The following is a 19,734-nucleotide window of genomic DNA, read 5'->3' on the forward strand; positions in this document are numbered from 1 at the left end:
TCCAAAAGATTAAAAATGCATTCAGTCAACAAGATGGTCACATTCGGAAACAACACAACACCTCCAATATTATTTCTTTCCATGGTGCCAAACTAGAGACTGCATGACCACACAGCCATGCCTTTAAAATCCACCTACACAGTTAGATTTATCACATGGAATAACACTGGTGGAACAATATCAACAGAGAGGGGTTTTTTATGAGAGACAGCATTTTTAAAACAAAAACAACCCTGCACAATAGGTTTCTTAAAAGCTGTTTATTGTACAGGGACACAGTTATATAAGGATGTTATCTGGGATCTAATAAACTTCCAAAAAGCTTGTGCATGTGAAAAGGGAATACCAGGGGGGGGAAACCCAAATAGTGCAGGAATTATCATGTCAGACATTGACTCTATCCATTTCTCATTGCAATCCCATCTTTTATGTGCAGATAGGATATGGAATGGCTGGCTTTATGCAGGGGCAAGGCACTGCAGGAGAATCACTTAAAGGATAAAATGTGTTATTTCCAAATTTACTTTGATGATGTAGGATCGAAGGCAGAGCTGGAAAAAAAACATTTGTGCAGCTCTGTAGTTATTACAGGCTTTTGCTCTTACTGTAAATCCTATTCAGGCAAGAAATGACGCAGCTGCTCAATTTTACAGGAGCAAATTAGATTCACTGAATTAGAGTCAGCTACTTAGACAGTGTGTGAAACTAAGCATGTGCATATCAATCTTGGTCTTATTGCAGCCATATGTAACGAACTAAACCATATTTGCAAAGCATCACCTTGGCAATTACAGCTGTTTCTAAAGTAATAGCAACCAAATCTGGAAAGAATCTTAGCATCATTTCTTAACAATAAAAAAAAACCCAACAATATTTAACTAAGGCATTTTATATTTTAAATTAAAACATTTAAAGGGAAAACACAACTACAAATCACCTTACTTGTTTTAGCTCTATTTTCCTAAAAAGTTATGATTTACATACCCATCATCTTTAGCTGGCTTGGCTTTTTGTTTGTTTGGTCTATCTATCAAACACTTATAATCAATTCCCATATACTATGCCAACACTGCAATTCAACTAAATAACTGTTCTTATTCTGATTACAAGAGCACAGGACATGTCTTGGATACTAGTTTTCACCATTCAAAGTAAAACAACAACAACAACAACAATTTACCTGAATATAGTAAACACCCTTTTTCTGTGCATACATCATAAGGAAACAATAATCCAGATTCTGCTTTGTCCGCCATCTGAAATTAAATACAGTTAGTTTTCTAAACTAAGCATCTCAGTAAGCAATGAAGGCATATACAGGGTTTCAGGAGGTAGCATTCTTATCATGGTGGTGAACCCTGAAGTCCTCTTTGGAGTCACCATTTGGGGAGCTGACCTGCCAGAAGCAATGTAGTCTGCCCTTTCAGTTGTTTCATTGCAGGATTCTCCCACCAAGCCAAGTGCTGTCAAGCTGTGGCCTGCTACAAGCCATCTTACCAAGCAGTCCCACAAAGAAGCAGCAAGATTTCAAGTACCTATTTGTTTTCCCTGTAGGGTGAACATCATGGAGAGGGAATTTCAAAACCAGGAGAACAGCATGGTGCAGAGAAATTAACTTTTTCCCCTATGGAGGCAATCTGAGTATTTCACCCCCAGTTACTATTAATACTAGGGGGCGGGGGAACATGGCAGTTTCCATTTATGAAATTTCCATGTCCTAAATTTTCAATGCACTCTACAATCTACAATGAATGAAGTTGTTATTCCCCAGTACCCTGAGAAATTCTTACCTGACTCTTTCTTTTGAGTCTCCAAACGTCTCTTTTAGGTTTGTCAAGTCAGGATAGTAGGTTGCAGGTGGAGCTATTACTTCCACCAAGCCAGAACTGATTTCTTTAGAAAACCTGTATTCAGAAAGTTAAAAATTGTCATTATATTCTATTCTAGGAAACGCTGCACTCCAAAAACCCAATGTGGTGATCAAATGTTGGAGCTGGATTGTTCAGTCACAGTGCTCACCCAGTAGCACCGGGCGAATTAGTATCAGCCTAATCATATTGTGGCCAAGTTAATATCAGCTTAACCCAGGCAAAGGCAAACTCGGCTCTCCAGATGTTTTGGGACTACAACTCCCATCATCTCTGACCACTAGTCCTGTTAGCTAGGGATGATGGGAGCTGTAGTCCCAAAACATCTGGAGGGCTGGGTTTGCCTATGCCTGGCTTAACCACTAATGTAGATTTCATTTATAAAGTGATATGTACAGGTTGGGGTCCAAAGGCCGTGAGGTGACTTCTGTGTGATCTCTCCCTTCCACAAAACCTCCCTATGTCCCTTGAAAATCCCACTGGCATAGAATGCAACAATGCACAAGCAGCTGCAACTAGCAAGAACTGGCAGCCAGGTCTTCTACAAAAGCAGAAATTGCTTTAAGGTCTGGCCTTAATTCTCATAATCTATTATTTAAAACCACAATATGCATTAACTTCTTAAGTATGCAAGTAGCTGCTTCTATACATCAGCGCTAGCATAGCAGCTTTAGCATAGGTGCTTTGCAATCCATTTATTTCATGCCAACATAATCCGTTTATGACAGACTGAACCTTTTAATCCCATTTGCTGTTTTGCAAGTTGAGACCATCTAATTGCTCCATGCAATTTACCACAGTATGCAACCCATGCATATGAAGAAAACTATTACTAAAACTGAAATAAACAATGGATAAACAATGAAATAAACTTACTCCTTTTCTAGGCTTGCTACAACGCCATTTACATAATCAAGATCTGTCTAGGGGGAGAAAAAGAGGCATTTTAAAGCAACATTTTTGAACCAAGTATAACAAATTAAATGATTGTATAATTTCTACAGCATTTTTTCAAAAATTCAAGTAGCAGTGAAGTGGCTTAGAAATTATTTAAATCAGTGTTTCCCAACCGGTGTTCCGCAGCACACTAGTGTGCCGCGAGACGTTGCCTGGTGTGCCGTGGGAGGGAGGCGGGCGAGTCGGGCGGCGAGAGGCGGGGCGGCGGCGGCGAGCACATGCGGGGCGGCGAGCGAGCTCCCTCCCACATCCCATCGCCGCTCGCTTCGGCCGGCCGCCCCGTGCTCCGCGCTGGTGTTGGCCAGCCTTGCGCACCCGGGGGATCTCCCCCCGAGAGCGCAAGGCTTGCGAGCGGCAGCCGGCAGCACGGAGCACGGGGCGCCCTTCGGAGGCCATTCCGTGCTCCGCGCTGTTGTTGGCCAGCCTTGCGCACCCGGGGGATCTCCCTCCCCCGTGAGCGGAAGGCTTGCCGGTGGCAGCTGGCAGCGCGGAGCACGGGGCGCCCTTCGGAGGCCGCCCCGTGCTCCGCGCTGGTGTTGGCCAGCCTTGCGCACCCGGGGGATCTCCCCCCGAGAGCTCAAGGCTTGCGGGCGGCAGCTGGCAGCGCGGAGCACGGGGCGCCCTTCGGAGGACGCCCCATGCTCCGCGCTGGTGTTGGCCAGCCTTGCGCACCCGGGGGATCTCCCCCCGAGAGCGCAAGGCTTGCGGGCGGCACCTGGCAGCGCGGAGCACGGGGCGCCCTTCGGAGGCCATTCCGTGCTCCGCGCTGGTGTTGGCCAGCCTTGCGCACCCGGGGGATCTCCCCCCGAGAGCGCAAGGCTTGCGGGCGGCAGCTGGCAGCGCGGAGCATGGGGCGCCCTTCGGAGGACGCCCCGTGCTCCGCGCTGGTGTTGGCCAGCCTTGCGCACCCGGGGGATCTCCCCCCGAGAGCGCAAGGCTTGCGGGCGGCAGCTGGCAGCGCGGAGCACGGGGCGCCCTTCGGAGGCCATTCCGTGCTCCGCGCTGGTGTTGGCCAGCCTTGCGCACCCGGGGGATCTCCCCCCGAGAGCGCAAGGCTTGCGGGCGGCACCTGGCAGCGCGGAGCACGGGGCGCCCTTCGGAGGACGCCCCGTGCTCCGCGCTGGTGTTGGCCAGCCTTGCGCACCCGGGGGATCTCCCCCTGGGAGCGCAAGGCTTGCGGGCGGCAGCTGGCAGCGCGGAGCACGGGGCGCCCTTCGGAGGACGCCCCGTGCTCCGCGCTGGTGTTGGCCAGCCTTGCGCACCCGGGGGATCTCCCCCCGGGAGCGCAAGGCTTGCGGGCGGCAGCTGGCAGCGCGGAGCACGGGGCGCCCTTCGGAGGACGCCCCGTGCTCCGCGCTGGTGTTGGCCAGCCTTGCGCACCCGGGGGATCTCCCCCCGAGAGCGCAAGGCTTGCGGGCGGCAGCTGGCAGCGCGGAGCACGGGGCACCCTTCGGAGGCCGACCCGTGCTCCGCGCTGTTGTTGGCCAGCCTTGCGCACCCGGGGGATCTCACCCCGGGAGCGCAAGGCTTGCGGGCGGCAGCTGGCAGCGCGGAGCACGGGGCGCCCTTCGGAGGACGCCCCGTGCTCCGCGCTGGTGTTGGCCAGCCTTGCGCACCCGGGGGATCTCCCCCCGAGAGCGCAAGGCTTGCGGGCGGCAGCTGGCAGCGCGGAGCACGGGGCGCCCTTCGGAGGACGCCCCGTGCTCCGCGCTCGTGTTGGCAAGCCTTGCGCACCCGGGGGGCGCGGGGGGCGCCCTGAAACAGAGGGTTCCCCATGCTGCGGACTGTAGCCTGCCGCCCGACGCGCGGGGCGCCCTGAAGCAGAGCGCCCCTCGCGCCAGGCAGACATGGGCCAGCCCCACAAGCTCGGGGGACAGCGGGGAGGCGCAGCACCGCCATCCCACTGTTCCCCGACCTGGTTTTGGGGGGGGGAATAAAGGAAAAAAAATTTTCCTTTATTTCCCCCCCCCCCCAAAAAAAAGTAGGTGCGTCCTATGGGACGGAGCGTCCTATGGGACGAAAAATACGGTACTTACTATTTCATAATAAAGTAATTATAAAATACTTTCTTTGTGTTTATTTGATGCCTATTAAAGAGAGTTACTTTATATATAGTCAATATAGGCACAGAGTTAATTTTTTAAACATTTTCTAATGGTGGTGTGCCTCGAGATTTTTTTCATGAAACAAGTGTGCCTTTGCCCAAAAAAGGTTGGGAAACACTGATTTAAATACATAAATTAATTATTAATGTTCATCAAAAAGTTAGCATGACAGAGGTCACAAAATGTGTCCATTCAAACACAGAATAGTAAGGGGTTGATTTCAATCTCGTACACTGGCCAGCACAATTTTTAATTCAATTCAGAAAATTGTGTTTATGAATTTACTACATTCACGTCAAGTTAAGCAAATCCCAGTGTTACGGCCTTCAGTGAGAATAGAGCCTATGTGGTGGTATAATAACCATGGCCATTATCAACTGTGAATGACACATGTATCTTTAAAGCAATGCTCTCCATGGCTAAATAAAAAAACATAAGGGATAGGGAAAGGTTCCAGTCCCTGCTTCTATGTATGTTGTTGAGAAAAACAGTAATTTAAAACTAGGATGATCAAGGGTCTAGAAGCCAAGTCCTATGAGGAATGGTTGAAGAAGCTGGGTATGTTTAGCCTGGAAAAGAAGAGACTGAGAGGAGATACAATAGCCATCTTCAAATATCTCAAGGGCTGTCACATGGAAGATGGAGCAAGCTTGTTTTCTCCTGCTCTGGAAGGTAGGACTCGAACTGATGGCTCACAGAAACTCCTTGGAACCTAAGTCTCACTCCTGTCCCCTTTTCCACCTTCCCCAGGTTGCTTCTCCCACTTACAGAAACAATGGATATGTACATTTGTGTCATCACGTCTTGGCAGTCACACAAAAATTAGTTTCTGAACGGATCTGGGGAATGAAGAGGCTTTTATCCTGCTCTATATAAATGTCAAATCTGAATTTACCCCAAGGGTACAGAAAAATCTCTCCAAATCCATTAGAAAAGCACGTAGCTCAAATGGTTGCTAAACTACTGTACACTGCTTAAGCCACCATGGTAGTTTTTGATACATTTGCTCTACATGCAATCTGTAGGGTTTTTCATGTTGTATATTTAGATTGTTTTATAACTTTAAAGGCAGTATGTATTAACATATTTGCACTGTGAAGCGACCTTTACCTTACCTTGCAGTCTAACACACCATTCTAATAAAAAAGGCATCGCTTTTGCTTACTCTGAGTGTCTCAGTGCCAACAAACCACCACCCTGCAATAATCTACCTCTGAAGGCAGCCTAAGAAAAGCAACAAATACAGAATGTTCCCTGCCCTTCTTGTGCTAACTTCAACAAACTGACCTGCACTTCTTTCCATCCTGCACGAAAGTTCCAACAAAGCATTGGAAAATAAAATGTGGTTCAATACATACCAGCCAGAGTTTTTCCTTTTGACTGATCATATGTAAAACTATAAACAGCTAAAAGCTGAATTTTTACAGACACAAGCAAAGTGCTAAAATGAATAATCAGAAATATCTCACTTGTCTACAATACACATCTACCTTGCAAGTGCTCTCATCTCTGAAGTATGGTGCTAAGAGAATTGCAGTAGGAAACTGACTCACAAAGCCTCTCCTGTATTTCACACATGTTTTTTTACCATGCACAGAGCCCATGAGTTATCCTCTGGTTTCACATTGTTTTGTGTACCAAGCTCTCTTTGGAAGCTGTGTGGTCTTCCCAGTTCCTGTTTTGGATGCCCTGCTTCATAGATCTATGAAATCAATTGCATTACATCAGTTGTAACAGCAAAAAAGTGGTATCTAGGGGGCTAAATAGGGACGCAGGTGGCGCTGTGGGTTAAACCACAGAGCCTAGGACTTGCCGATCAGAAGGTTGGCGATTCAAATCCCCGTGACGGGGTGAGCTCCTGCTGCTCGGTCCCTGCTCCTGCCAACCTAGCAGTTTGAAAGCACATCAAAGTGAAAGTAGATAAATAGGTACCGCTTCGGCGGGAAGGTAAACAGCGTTTCCGTGTGCTGCTCTGGTTCGCCAGAAGCGGCTTAGACATGCTGGCCACATGCTGACCCGGAAGCTGTATGCTGGCTCCCTTGGCCAATAAAGCGAGATGAGTGCCGCAACCCCAGAGTCAGCCACGACTGGACCTAATGGTCAGGGATCCCTTTACCTTTAGGAGGCTAAACGGCATTTTCCTTGGGTAAAAGAACTGTAGAGGTCTGAGTACTGAGAACCTGCAGTATCTCCATGATGGAAGTACAGTTCAGGAAAAATACATGCTCCAAATTAGAAATTGGTGCACCGTTTAGAAAGACTGTTTTTGCTTTTTAAAAAACAAACAAACAAACTTCATACAATAATTCCTCCTTTACATGCAACACAGAAGTGTACTACATCAAATACAGGTTTACATAACTTCCAGACTGACTCTGTTTCTGCTCCAGGCTCAATGCCAATAGTAGCTTCTGCAGTTAAATAAGCAATATGTAGAGTCACGGCAAACAGTCTTAACCATATATTTGCAGAGCTGGCTGCCTTGGTTAGCAAACAAGGTACAGTATATGTTCCCCCCCAAAAAAATTTTGGGACAGGAGATACTCCACAATGCTCATTTTGTACAGCTCAAACTATCTTATAAAGGAGCACATTCATATTTCTAATGAAGTTAGCTTAAGCAATTTCTTTCAAGCCTCACCGTTACAAATTTATATAATTAAAAAAATGTACAAAGAACTGGCAGGCTTCTACATTTTGTCTAAAACTCTTCTGGCTGCTGTTAAAGGTATTTCAGCATAAAGAGTATATTTTCAGTTGTAAAGCACATGTGGAAGATTCCAGGTTCTGTCCCTGGGATCTTGAGGCAGGACTGGAAAGGTCTCCTGGCTGAAAGCTCCTGCAGAGCTCCTACTAGTCAATTTAAACCAGTGTTTCCAGCTGTTTTCGACTACAATTCCCATCATCCCTAGCCAGCAAGACCAGTGGTCAGGGATGATGGGAATTGTAGTCTGAAAACAGCTGGAAACACTGGTTTAAATTGACTAGTAGGAGCTCTGCAGGAGGCTCTGGGCACTTATCACTAATTAAAGCACAGCCGCTTAACTTTCATATCCAGGATCAGGACCTAGCAATACTCCTGGGCTGTGGAGTAGCAAGAGTTCACACTGCTGCTCTGGTGCTGCTTTTAAAAACTGAGGCAGGGTGGCAGTGCCCACAACACCTCAAAGACTACCTTCTTGCCACTGCATGCTTGCACCAGATAGAAACTGGAGGAAGATGGTTTTTTCTCACATCACAATTACAAGCAAGCTCTGTCTTGTTTGTTTGTTTGTTTGCAGAACATCACTGTAGTTGCGGCATAAGTCTGTTTCCTCTGTTAAGTGCCTTTAGCAGCTGATAGCATCACAATTGTATCTTACTACAGGAATAACAAAACTATCACCCATACGTAGCTCAAACCGCTAGCCAGAAATCACCATTTTCCATCAGAAATGCAAGTTTTATTTCACTGTCCATACAAATGCACATGCAAATGCAAGCAAAGTATTTAAATGAGAACTATTTTAAAGATAAGCTTAATTCTCCCTACTGAACTTAAGCTCACTCAGTGTAGCAGAGTGGAATAAGATATAATTCCACACGCAGTGAGCCTCTTCATGTTCAGAGAAGGCAAAACATTTTCAATATGACTATACAGCAGGAAGAGATGAAACACAAAACTGACAAATAACGTAAGCAGCAGTAACATCCCACACACTGGTGCTTCTTGCAATCAGAAACAGAGCTACAATGGTAACAGCCTGCCTTGGGCTTACCTCTCCTATGAAGACAACCATAACACAGTCTAGTTTCTCTTCTGGAGACAGCTTGTCAATCAGTGAGTGAAGAGTTTCTGTAAGGTAAGATTTTACTTTTCTCTTTACAGTCGGAATTCCCATTACTATAGAAACTGAAAAACAACAATGAGCAATTCACTCGGGTGGTTTGAACAGGAAAGAATGTGGTTTGTTATGCAAGGTGTAAAAATACTTTAAAACATAACAGAGTGAAACAGGGCATAATCAAGGGGTGATTCTTTTGTTGTTTGATTTGGATTTCGGTGTAAAGGAACAAAAACAATTTCAATACTACAGGTATGATCAAAACAGGAAGCATACATTTGGGCGGGGGGGGTACTCTTATGGGTGGTGTGTTTGTATAAAAGTCTCAGTTTTTGTTTCAGCCTCTCTTTGGTCAGGAAAATTGAATTTTGTTCAAATGTTGGATTGTGCAAGATACAACATTCCCCCCCAAAAGGCTCCCTTTACTCTGAGTTTTTCATAGCTACATAGCTCCTATCCATTATGACTAATCCAAAATCAGCATCACCTACTTTTTCTTCCTCAGTTCCTGTACAGTAATTGAAACCCCTTCCCCAATCAACTTTATTAACACAAGCAGCCTCCTCAGTCAATGGGTGGTAAGAAACCATTGGAGAACAACTGAAAAACCATCACAGTTTTTTTTTTTTTAGGGAAGCTGCTGAGCTGGTTGTCTGAAGCTGTCCCAGAACTGCCATCTTTTCTTTTTACAGATTTTAAGTTGGATTTTTGCCAACAAGTGTATGATACAAGTCATACAAGTCACTTGCCTGATGAAACCCTTTCCATTAAAAAGAGTTTTCATGCATACATATAAACCATATGTATAAACCATAATGCTTGATCATGTGCCTTTCATACCTGACATGCATTAAAACACACACCTCTCGTTAAATCCAAACAGTACAAAATCCACAAATGCAAAGCCTCTCTATTATTATTATTATTATTATTATTATTATTATTATTAAAAAGCCAACCAACAGAAGTTGGATTATGAAAACTTTGGGCTACTAGATAATGCAGACTTAACAATCCATGCAGAGCAACGGATGTGAAAATAATGTTTTGCAGACAGACATCCATAATTCAATAGTGAACATTTCTCAGGAGATGTCTTCATGACTCAAGTCCTACTAATCTGTTTTGCAGGACTGGCATTCAGTAGCATAACATGAAAGAATCAAAACTGAAGGAGAATGTACAACCCATTTACCTTGGGCCAAAGATCTACTTACGCAGTGAGTCTTCCTTCATTTTCTCAACAACTCCTCTGTACCTTATGAAATACTATACAGGTCACTTCACACACCAAATTTTTCTGGGTGCAATTTCAGAACAAGAAGCACACATTTACCATCATGGTTTATAAACAACCAGTGAACCATGGCTTGCAAGTGTGGTTTGTTTGTGATTAACAAACCATAGTTATAACACTGGGCCAGGTTCAGATGGTCAAGTTATAAACCATGGTTTAGTGTCATGTGGGAACCAGGCCAATGTCTGAAGTGCACTGTTAGTTTTCCTTACTACGTATAACACCATCCTATTGACACGGGAGTGTCAGAGACAATTTCTTGATGGGGCTGCAGAGGAGTTGGCAAGGAGAAAAATAAATAATAGTCCCCACTGTGCATGCAAAAAAATTAATAAGCAGCAGTTGCATTGGTCTCCTTGGACCAAGGTGATTATATTTTATTGGAACTACTTTGTGTACTTTAAACACTTGCCAAAAAAAGCAATAAGCAACTAAAGGAGACCCAGTTACCTACCCCTATATTCCACATTCTACAGTCCCTACACAGGATGGAAACAATGGGCAGGACTGACTTAATGTGCCCATCAGTGGAACCCTGTGCAAGGATCTCCACTTGTCCAAAGGGGCTTCCCCACCTCTCCTCCCCCATGCCCCCCAATTGGTTCTGGGGGGGTCAGGAGAGCCTCCAGAAGAGCATGCGGGGAGAGGGGAAGGGAGGAGGGTCATTCCATCTGGCAAGCTGTAATTGCTTGCACAGATGGAACGTTTGTAACAGCACAACATTGAATTCCACCCCAGCCTACTAATTTGTGAGCATGTGGAAAAACCCATGCATTGTTATTTTTAAAAACTTAATTTAAGAACAGGCATGCTGCTTTAAATTAGTGGGGGTTTTTTATTATACCTTAACATCAAAAGTGTGGGATCTGCATGAGACAATAAAAGAGAAGGTTAAAGACAAGCTTCTTCGACCTTGGATTCAACCTGAATTCTAAGAGACAGCTAACATAATAATAATAATAATAATAATAATAATAATAATAATAATTTATTATTTATACCCCGCCCATCTGGCTGAGTTTCCCCAGCCACCCTGGGCGGCTCCCAATCAGTATTAAAAACAATACAGCATTACATATTAAAAACATCCCTGAACAGGGCTGCCTTAAGATGTCTTCTGAACGTCAGGTAATTCTTTATCTCTTTGACATCTGATGGGAGGGTGCTCCACAGGGCGGGCGCCACTACCGAGAAGGCCCTCTGTCTGGTTCCCTGTAGCCTCACTTCTCGCAATGAGGGAACCGCCAGAAGGCCCTCGGCGCTGGATCTCAGTGTCCGGGCTGAACGATGGGGGTGGAGACGCTCCTTCAGGTATACAGGACCGAGGCCGTTTAGGGCTTTAAAGGTCAGCACCAACACTTTGAATCGTGCTCGGAAACGTACTGGGAGCCAATGCAGATCTCTCAGAACCGGTGTTGTGTGGTCCCGGCGGCCACTCCCAGTCACCAGTCTAGCTGCCGCATTCTGGATTAATTGCAGTTTCCGGGTCACCTTCAAAGGTAGCCCCACGTAGAGCGCATTGCAGTAGTCCAAGCGTGAGATAACTAGAGCATGCACCACTCTGGCGAGACAGTCCGCGGGGAGGTAGGGTCTTAGCCTGCGTACCAGGTGGAGCTGGTAGACAGCTGCCCTGGACACAGAGTTAATCTGCGCCTCCATGGACAGCTGTGAGTCCAAAATGACTCCCAGGCTGCGCACCTGGTCCTTCAGGGGCACAGTTACCCCATTCAGGACCAGGGAATCCTCCACACCTGCCCGCCTCCTGTCCCCCAAAAACAGTACTTCTGTCTTGTCAGGATTCAACCTCAATCTGTTAGCCGCCATCCAAACTCCAACCGCCTCCAGGCACTCACACAGGACCTTCACCGCTTTCACTGGTTCTGATTTAAAGGAGAGGTAGAGCTGGGTGTCATATAGATTCCTATATCTCTTGTCTGCGAGTAGTCGTGTACTGAGCCTTTTTGCTACAGCCACAAGGGTTTGTATACATCTTTAAGTGCATCAATCATAGAAATATTGTCAGTTTTACCTCCGGTTCTTCCAAGGCCAACCTGCACCGAAGGTCGAAGGCTTCCTTCATTTTTCAATAAATGAGGCAAGTGGTAATATATATTTGGCACTTGAAGAGCTTTCCTGCTTGTTAACTCCTTTAGCAGTTTTAACGTTTCGTCTGAAAACAAATATATACATTATATAGCTATGCAGCCATCCTACCAAAATGGACCCTAGCCAAGTATCTAACCCAAAGTGTAAGGAACTGTACACATTTCACAGGTTTATATGAAACAGAATATTTTTTAAAAAAAAATCTAAAATAAAAGCAATAGTCATAGAATGTAACAAAATAGTGGTTTGCCTGGGAATGGAAGCAGCATTCTGTGAAACATTTGAAAGTCGGCTACACAAATGAAGAGGGCTTGTTGCTCTTTTTCAAACTAATGCAGCTTAGGTCCCCACCTAATGCCCTGTACATTTAAAGCATTGTATGACCACTTTAAACAGCCCCTAAGAATCCTGAGAACTGTAGTTTGTTAAGGGTGCTGAGAGTTCTAGGGAAACTTCTGTTTCTACAATTCCAAGGGTGGTTTTACAACCAATCCCTCTGCCTGGGGAATGCTGGCAATTGCAGTTCTGTGTAAGCTAAGTATACTAAAGTAGAATTGTTTTCCAGTCTAACCAATTGCACTACTACATTAACTTACATGGGTTTAAGAAACAGTTGTCATTACGAAAACAAAGCCTAGATGAGTTTTTGCACCTGAGGGAGTCCAATCTGGTTTTATGTATTCCCCCCCCCCCCCGGCCGCCCCATGGTTAATCTATAATGAAGTCACCAAAGCAAGAAGTTTGGCACCAGGGGGCTTTAAAAGAGAACGTGCCCCCCCACTGGCCCAAATGGATAAATTCTCTGCACACATTATACAGAGATCAAATCCAGAATCCTCCATGGAACCAAATCATATCTCAAGACGCTGGAAATAAGAAAGAATGCAAATATAGTCAAGCAGTTGACATCTGTCACGGATGCTTTAGCTGAGATTCCTGCATTGCAGGCAGTTGGACTACATGACCCCTGGGGGTCCCTTCCAACGTTACAATAAATGACATTTATTCCTGTACTGGGAAAATGAAATTTTATTTAGGTATTCATAGCCTGGATATCAGGTTGCTTCACCAAAGCAACAAAAACCAGGTAATAATCTCTAGATGCAAGGTATAGTGTATTTCCTTCATGTTCAAACATTCAGCACAGAGCAAGAAATTGGATCCTGTGCAAATCTGAATCTGAGAACTTGCTTCTCACACGCACTCTAAAGGTGGAACAAAGTTAATTCTGAAGGAAAGAGCAAGGAAGGAAATATTAGCTAGTTTTTATTTACAAACTCGTGTCAACAAATGAATATTTACAAATGCACAAGGAGAAAACATGTCAATCTTTGATTTGTATTTTTAAAGAAACATTAATAATAAACAAGAAAATTAGCCTGTACCTGAAACACTGCTCAGTGCATCCTTACTTCCATTTGTTTCTGCGACTGCCCGTCTGAACTGCTCCAAGATGGCATTTAATTCAGAAGAACGCTGCAGGGTTCGGTGCTCAGCTACGCGAAGACGTTCTTTCAAAGCATGAAATTCCCTTTGATAAGCAATCAGCTTTTCTAGAAGTGGAAATAATGCAGGTTATTCACTGTTTTAAGTCTGTCATGACATATGTGAACGCTGCTTCTCCTGTAAAAAAAATGTTTTCATTTCAAGGAAATAACACAGAGACTCCAATCTAGTAATATAACATTTCTTCAGATACAATTTAGCAGGTGGAAATAGACCGAAGGACTTATCTGCACTATAGGAAGGAGAACCAAGAAGAAATACAATTACACTGTAACAGTATTATTTTGCAAAATGAGTCTTTGTGAATATGTTCATGTATACTGTTATTGGTGGCGCTGTGGGTTAAACCACAGAGCCTAGGACTTGCCGATCAGAAGGTTGGCGGTTCAAATCCCCGCGACCGGGTAAGCTCCCGTTGCTCAGTCCCTGCTCCTGGCAACCTAGCAGTTTGAAAGCACGTCAAAGTGCAAGTAGATAAATAGGCACCACTCCGGTGGGAAGGTAAACGGCGTTTCCGTGTGTTGCTCTGGTTCGCCAGAAGAGGCTTAGTCATGTTGGCCACATGACCCGGAAGCTGTCTGCGGACAAACGCCGGCTCCCTTGGCCTATAGAGCAAGATGAGCGCGCAACCCCAGAGTCGGTCACGACTGGACCTAATGGTCAGGGATCCCTTTACCTTTACCTTTACTGGTTTTATGTCATCAGTTTTAACTTGTATGAATGGGAGGAGAGTGAGCGAGTCTTTGGAAAGGTGGCTCTGCAACATTGCCAGAGTCAGGAAAAGCAAATTCTAGTGACTGATGACAACAAACAGGACTTCATTTTAAGCAAAACATAAAATTAAAGGCCAACATCATTCCTTGGGGAGAGGAAACTGCACATTCCAGAGCATCTGTGCCCATTTGACTAGACCCTAAAAGTACAGTATAAGGAAAGAGCTCGTGACCTTTGATTCCTGTAGCAAGAAGAAATCTTGCAATCCCAAGACCTAGAGGCATTCGGAAGGGGGCCCGAAAGATGATGCAAGGATCTTGCAATCTTCCAAGTCTGCTTTGCAGTCTAGAGAACAACTACAATCAAGACTGTGCCATGTAGTTAAAAGACTGAGCTGAGAGTGTAAGAATGTTGGTGTCTGGAGCAAAAACCTAGGCAGTGCCCCACAATGCAGTATGGCACTTCAGCATGGTTGCATTCTTGTCACTTTATGAAACTCAGAGGTTATGGGTGGCATCTCTGAATGGAAGAAGCTTTTCTCTTCAAAGACATACTTCTTCCACCCACAGAGTGACAATTTCAACTGCTACCCATTACGCATAGAAATGCTTAGTGGCTTTCCCACTCCCCACCCCCATATTGTTCTGATCTTAGCATCATAACCTAGGGATACTATATGCAATTTGTAGTTGAGCGTCGGAGCAACCCAACATTGTAGCACTAAAAGTTCTGGGCAAACATCCAACCTGTTCTCTCAGTATAAGAAAACAAAAGAAAAGTGACGAAGCTCAGTTTTGATTCGTAACACAGGCAACAACAGGGTTCAAGGAAGTAACCCCGTTAGTTCCACGAACCCTAGTTTCACCTTATGAACCTCCTATAGTCTGCTTCTTTTGGCTTAGATGTATTTACAAAGAGGAGAAAGAACAGGCATTCCTGTGGTTAAGAATCTGTACACTCAGGTGGTGCATGAGCCAAGTTCTTACAGGTAGTAAACCTCCATATGCATTGCAACACTCCAGATCGTGCATAAGGATTCACATGCCAAGGTTCCCCCCATACAAGGAATCCCCTGCTCACAGAAAACCTAGGTATCAAGAATAAAGGTTTCTCTCCCCCAGCTCCATGGAGAAGCATGCAGTCATGTGATCTCCCCCCACACACACACACTACCAATATGACCCTAGCTTCTCAGTTGCCAGGTGGGCACATTGTAGGATAAACTCCTGATGGAACCATTCATGACTTCCATTATTCCTAACCAACTTCTAAATTAAGTACAGTGGAACCTCAGTTGTCAAATTTTTATCTGTGTTGTTTTAAATGAGACCATCTTGACTGTGAGCCCTGGAAGACCTGCACCCTGCCTTGCTGGCCCTTTCCCATCTGGCCTGGGAGAATGGAGTGCTGACTGACTCCAGCTACAAAAGCTATTTTGTTGTGTACTTTTTGATATGTTTTATTTATTGTTTATGACTTCTGTTATATTTGTAACTATGTAAATCTTGTCATGTTGAAAGCTACCTTGAGCATAATTTCAACTATGGAAAGGCAGCAAACAAATAAAATGATAATGATGATGATGATGTTGATGATGATGTTGATGATACAGGCAGTGCTTGAAATCAGCCAGGTGCCAGACACATTTTGCACCTGGCTATTGACCACTTGCGACCAAGTGAAGATGCCTGGGCACCAGGATGGGCCTAACATCTCCATCATCTAGAGGTGCACACCTGGGGATCATTGGATCTTGACTGTTTTCACACACTGATACCACAACCTGTAGAATACTATCTGTTATATTTTATCTGCTCAATTGGTATAAATTGCAGGAACCAAAACGCTTTTTCTGTGCAGCCTGAGCAGGAGCAGTCACCATTAAGAAAAAGAGGTAGGTATAGCCCAATATTTATGTGGACTGTCCCTGGATCAAGTGCCTTTTCTTCTTTGAGTTCTCAGAGTTCTTAACCTAGCTCAAGGTTGTAATCTGAACTAGCCAGATGTTCAACTGAGAATCAATCAGTCAGTCCATCATTTGAAAAATAAGACTTTAGAGCCATCTTGCCCCAAAATGGCAACTAGACATTCCGTTCTGGTGACTGTAACCTTGGTTTAAGGAGCCATTTGGTGCCTAACGTATGTATCTGAGTTTCTAACAGGCAAGGCTCTTGAAGCTGAAAACACACTTTCATATTACTCCTACAATATGGTGGCAAGGCCACTAAATAGCAAGGACTCCAATTCCTCTTGCTTCTCATTTGCCTCCGATTCCTCTAGCTTCAGCATCAAGTGAAATAAACTGCTATTTTTTAAAGAAAAACAGATTTGCATGCCATCAAGAAACAAAAATCCATTAAAAACTCCATTTAAAAAAAATACATGCAGCACAACTTTCAGAACCAGAAGCGAAACTAGTTATCTTTCAGACTCTGAAATTTTAGTTATGCTAGAATCATCTACTTGGTAGTGCTTCTTTTGCGGGTTGGCATCTTTACCACCAGCCAACCACCAATTTTATCTGCAGAATCTCACTTCCATGCTCTGGAAGGAAGTGCTTGAACTATGCCATCAACTGCCTGGGGCCAGGGAACCTGCTATACCCATGCTATAATAAATAATAATAATAATAATAATTTATTATTTATGCCCCGCCCATCTGGCTGGGCTTCCCCAGCCACTCTGGGCGGCTTCCAAAAAAAATTAAAATACTATAATACATCGAACATTAAAAACTTCCCTAAACAGGGCTGCCTTCAGATGTCTTCTGAAAGTCTGGTAGTTGTTATTCTCTTTGACATCTGGTGGGAGGGCGTTCCACAGGGAAGGCGCCACTACCGAGAAGGCCCTCTGCCTGGTTCCCTGTAACTTGGCTTCTCGCAGTGAGGGAACTGCCAGGAGGCCCTCAGTGCTGGACCTCAGTGTCCGGGTAGAACGATGGGGGTGGAGACGCTCCTTATGCTATGCCCATAATGTAATTGTATCTGTGTATGGATTTTAATTGTTAGTTACTTGGGAAGTCAATGCTGGCTGAAAAGCAGGGGATAAATAGGATAAATAAACACAGCCCCCCTCTTCCTTCCTTCACTAATCACAACAAAATAATATAACTAGGGGCAGAATCCCTACCAGATCAATTTTAGATGAGTTTGAGGGATGTGTGGGGTTTTTTGCAACTTAGCTACTGCCTAGAAAGCTCAATCTCAATGTCAGTTGATTGAGGTTTACCATTACAGTACCAGTTGCTGGCCTTAGAATTGCTTTATTATGTCTCCTTCACTAGACTGTAGAGTTGCAGCCAAAGAATCACATTTTTTCATTCTTTTGCAACAGGACTAAATAAGCCTTTGGCCTTCAGAAATAAGATTGTGTTATCCTTGGCAAGGATGAGGACAGGAGATTATTTCTGTTAAGAATTCCAGAAATCCTATGACTTCCTCCGTTCTTGAATTACACTAACCTTTTTTTTTATCCCTAAAGCCTGGTTATCAGTGATAAAATACATTTTTAAAAGAGCTTTCCCCCCATTTTGTTTAATACTTCCTACTGACAACTTCCTTTCCTTAAATATGAATGCCCTGGTGGCTGTACTGCCTGATTTGGCCTCAGAGGAAAAACTCATTCTTCAGTTACAGCTTACAACAGACATTTATTTAACATTTGCACTGGTACAGCATACAAGTCTAGCCAAACAAGTGTGACCATGGTCAGAGACTATCACGAGTCAAACCCAGAGACAGTCTAAACATGTGGTAAGTCAGATCCTAGAACTGCAGTGTCAGAAGGGACCTCAGATGTCATCTAGTCTAACTCCCAGCTCAATGCAAAATCTGTAATGCAGGATACAACTACAGCATCCTTGGCAGATGTATATCCAGCCTTCACTCAAATATTTCCATATTTTAAAAATATTTTTAATGATACTATTCCAAACACCACATCCACTCCCCAGACAAGAAAAGGGCAAGGAAATACATACACTACAAAGAAAAGTTTCAGATGCCATTGTTTACAGTCATGTAATGGAAATTTCATAAAGTGGGCTAAATACTTCAATCCTTGTTTCATCTTCTTTCTTTACATGTCTGCAAAATCCAGACTAATTTTGTGCTGTATTAACAATCTTCTCTTATCTCCTGGGTAACAAATGTTACCATAGAAGATTTCGGTTTTTAAAAATCTAGAATGTTTTTCGCTCTATTATTAGATCTGCTCTCTGCCCCCCCACCCCCACTGGCCAAATATAAAAAGCATTTTTATACAGTATAGTGAAATGTTTTCACAAGAGCTTTCAGGGGCATGAAAAACAGACATAATATAGCATTCAGGAACTGCCAGTGTAGAAGGGTTTTTTTTGTCTCAAGACATTGCATAAGAGCGTATAAAACTCTGTTATTATTGTGTAATCCACTTCAGAAATTAAATGTAAATATTTGAAGAGGCTTGACATTTCACATTCTGAGAAAAGTAACTCTGCCTACACCTTCATTGGATTTCATTACACAACCTTTCCCCATCCTCAAAGCTTTTCTCCAAGACAGATTTAAATACACCCCCACAAATTTTCATCAGGCACAACCATTCTTGCCTCCTTCCCACATAAGATACGGGGGGGGGGGACCCTCATTGGGCCTAGGCAATTCCACATCATCAGAAAAGAAGGTCTCTGTATCAAGCTAAAAGAATCCACAGTAGCAAATGCACCATTATTGCCTGATATCCAACACATATTCAAGAGTGCCGCTCTCCAGAAAGGAAGATGTATAGTCCTTGGCAGGATTCCTGTTTCTGAAAGGGGCTGGACCAGTTGCCACCATCAATACTATGGGCTAGTTCAGAAAACCACTACTGCATACAGAAGAGTTATTTCTGTATAGCATTCGAAATTAGCCAGGCGCCAGGAGCATTTTGCACCTGGCTATTGGCCATTTGCGATCAAGTGAAGAGGCCCGGGCACCAGGATGACGCCTGACATCTCCACCACCTGGAGGTGCATGCCTGGGGATCATTGGATCTTGACTATTTTCACACACTAACAACACATCCTGTGGTATTCTAGCCATTGTATTTTATCTTCACAATCAGAATGAATCTTAGGAACCTTGGTTTAAGGAGCCATTTGGTGCCTAGCTTATTTATCTAACACCGTCTCTGGTGCATGGTATGTTGCTGGTGGCCACATAGAACTCTTCAGCCAGTACCCACCACCATGAGAATCACAGTGATGTGTGTACAGAGATCAGTCATCATTAAGAGACCGCCTCTACGTGACCCTAGCAGTGGTGACTTATGCTCCCATGGTCCTCACATGTGAGGTGCTATATCAAAGTCACCTCTATGGGAGGAATTCAATGCCA

General features: G+C 44.3%; 1 protein-coding gene across 2 annotated transcripts in view; it reads right to left on the reverse strand.

Moving 5' to 3' along the window:
• The window catches only part of MGAT4A (alpha-1,3-mannosyl-glycoprotein 4-beta-N-acetylglucosaminyltransferase A), a 58,650-nt gene that overhangs the window by 18,065 nt on the left and 20,851 nt on the right, over positions 1 to 19,734 (reverse strand). For both annotated transcript variants that reach the window (XM_081857898.1, XM_081857899.1), the window contains 6 exons: positions 13,543 to 13,710; positions 12,081 to 12,221; positions 8,689 to 8,822; positions 2,745 to 2,791; positions 1,791 to 1,904; positions 1,181 to 1,256 (listed from right to left, as the gene is read on the reverse strand). In XM_081857898.1, coding sequence (XP_081714024.1) covers positions 1,181 to 1,256; positions 1,791 to 1,904; positions 2,745 to 2,791; positions 8,689 to 8,822; positions 12,081 to 12,221; positions 13,543 to 13,710 — 680 coding nt within the window. The remainder of the gene's footprint in view (positions 1 to 1,180; positions 1,257 to 1,790; positions 1,905 to 2,744; positions 2,792 to 8,688; positions 8,823 to 12,080; positions 12,222 to 13,542; positions 13,711 to 19,734) is intronic.

Source organism: Podarcis erhardii (genome assembly GCF_964252035.2).
Source record: "Podarcis erhardii genome assembly, chromosome: 4".
In the NCBI taxonomy this organism is placed as follows: domain Eukaryota; kingdom Metazoa; phylum Chordata; class Lepidosauria; order Squamata; family Lacertidae; genus Podarcis; species Podarcis erhardii.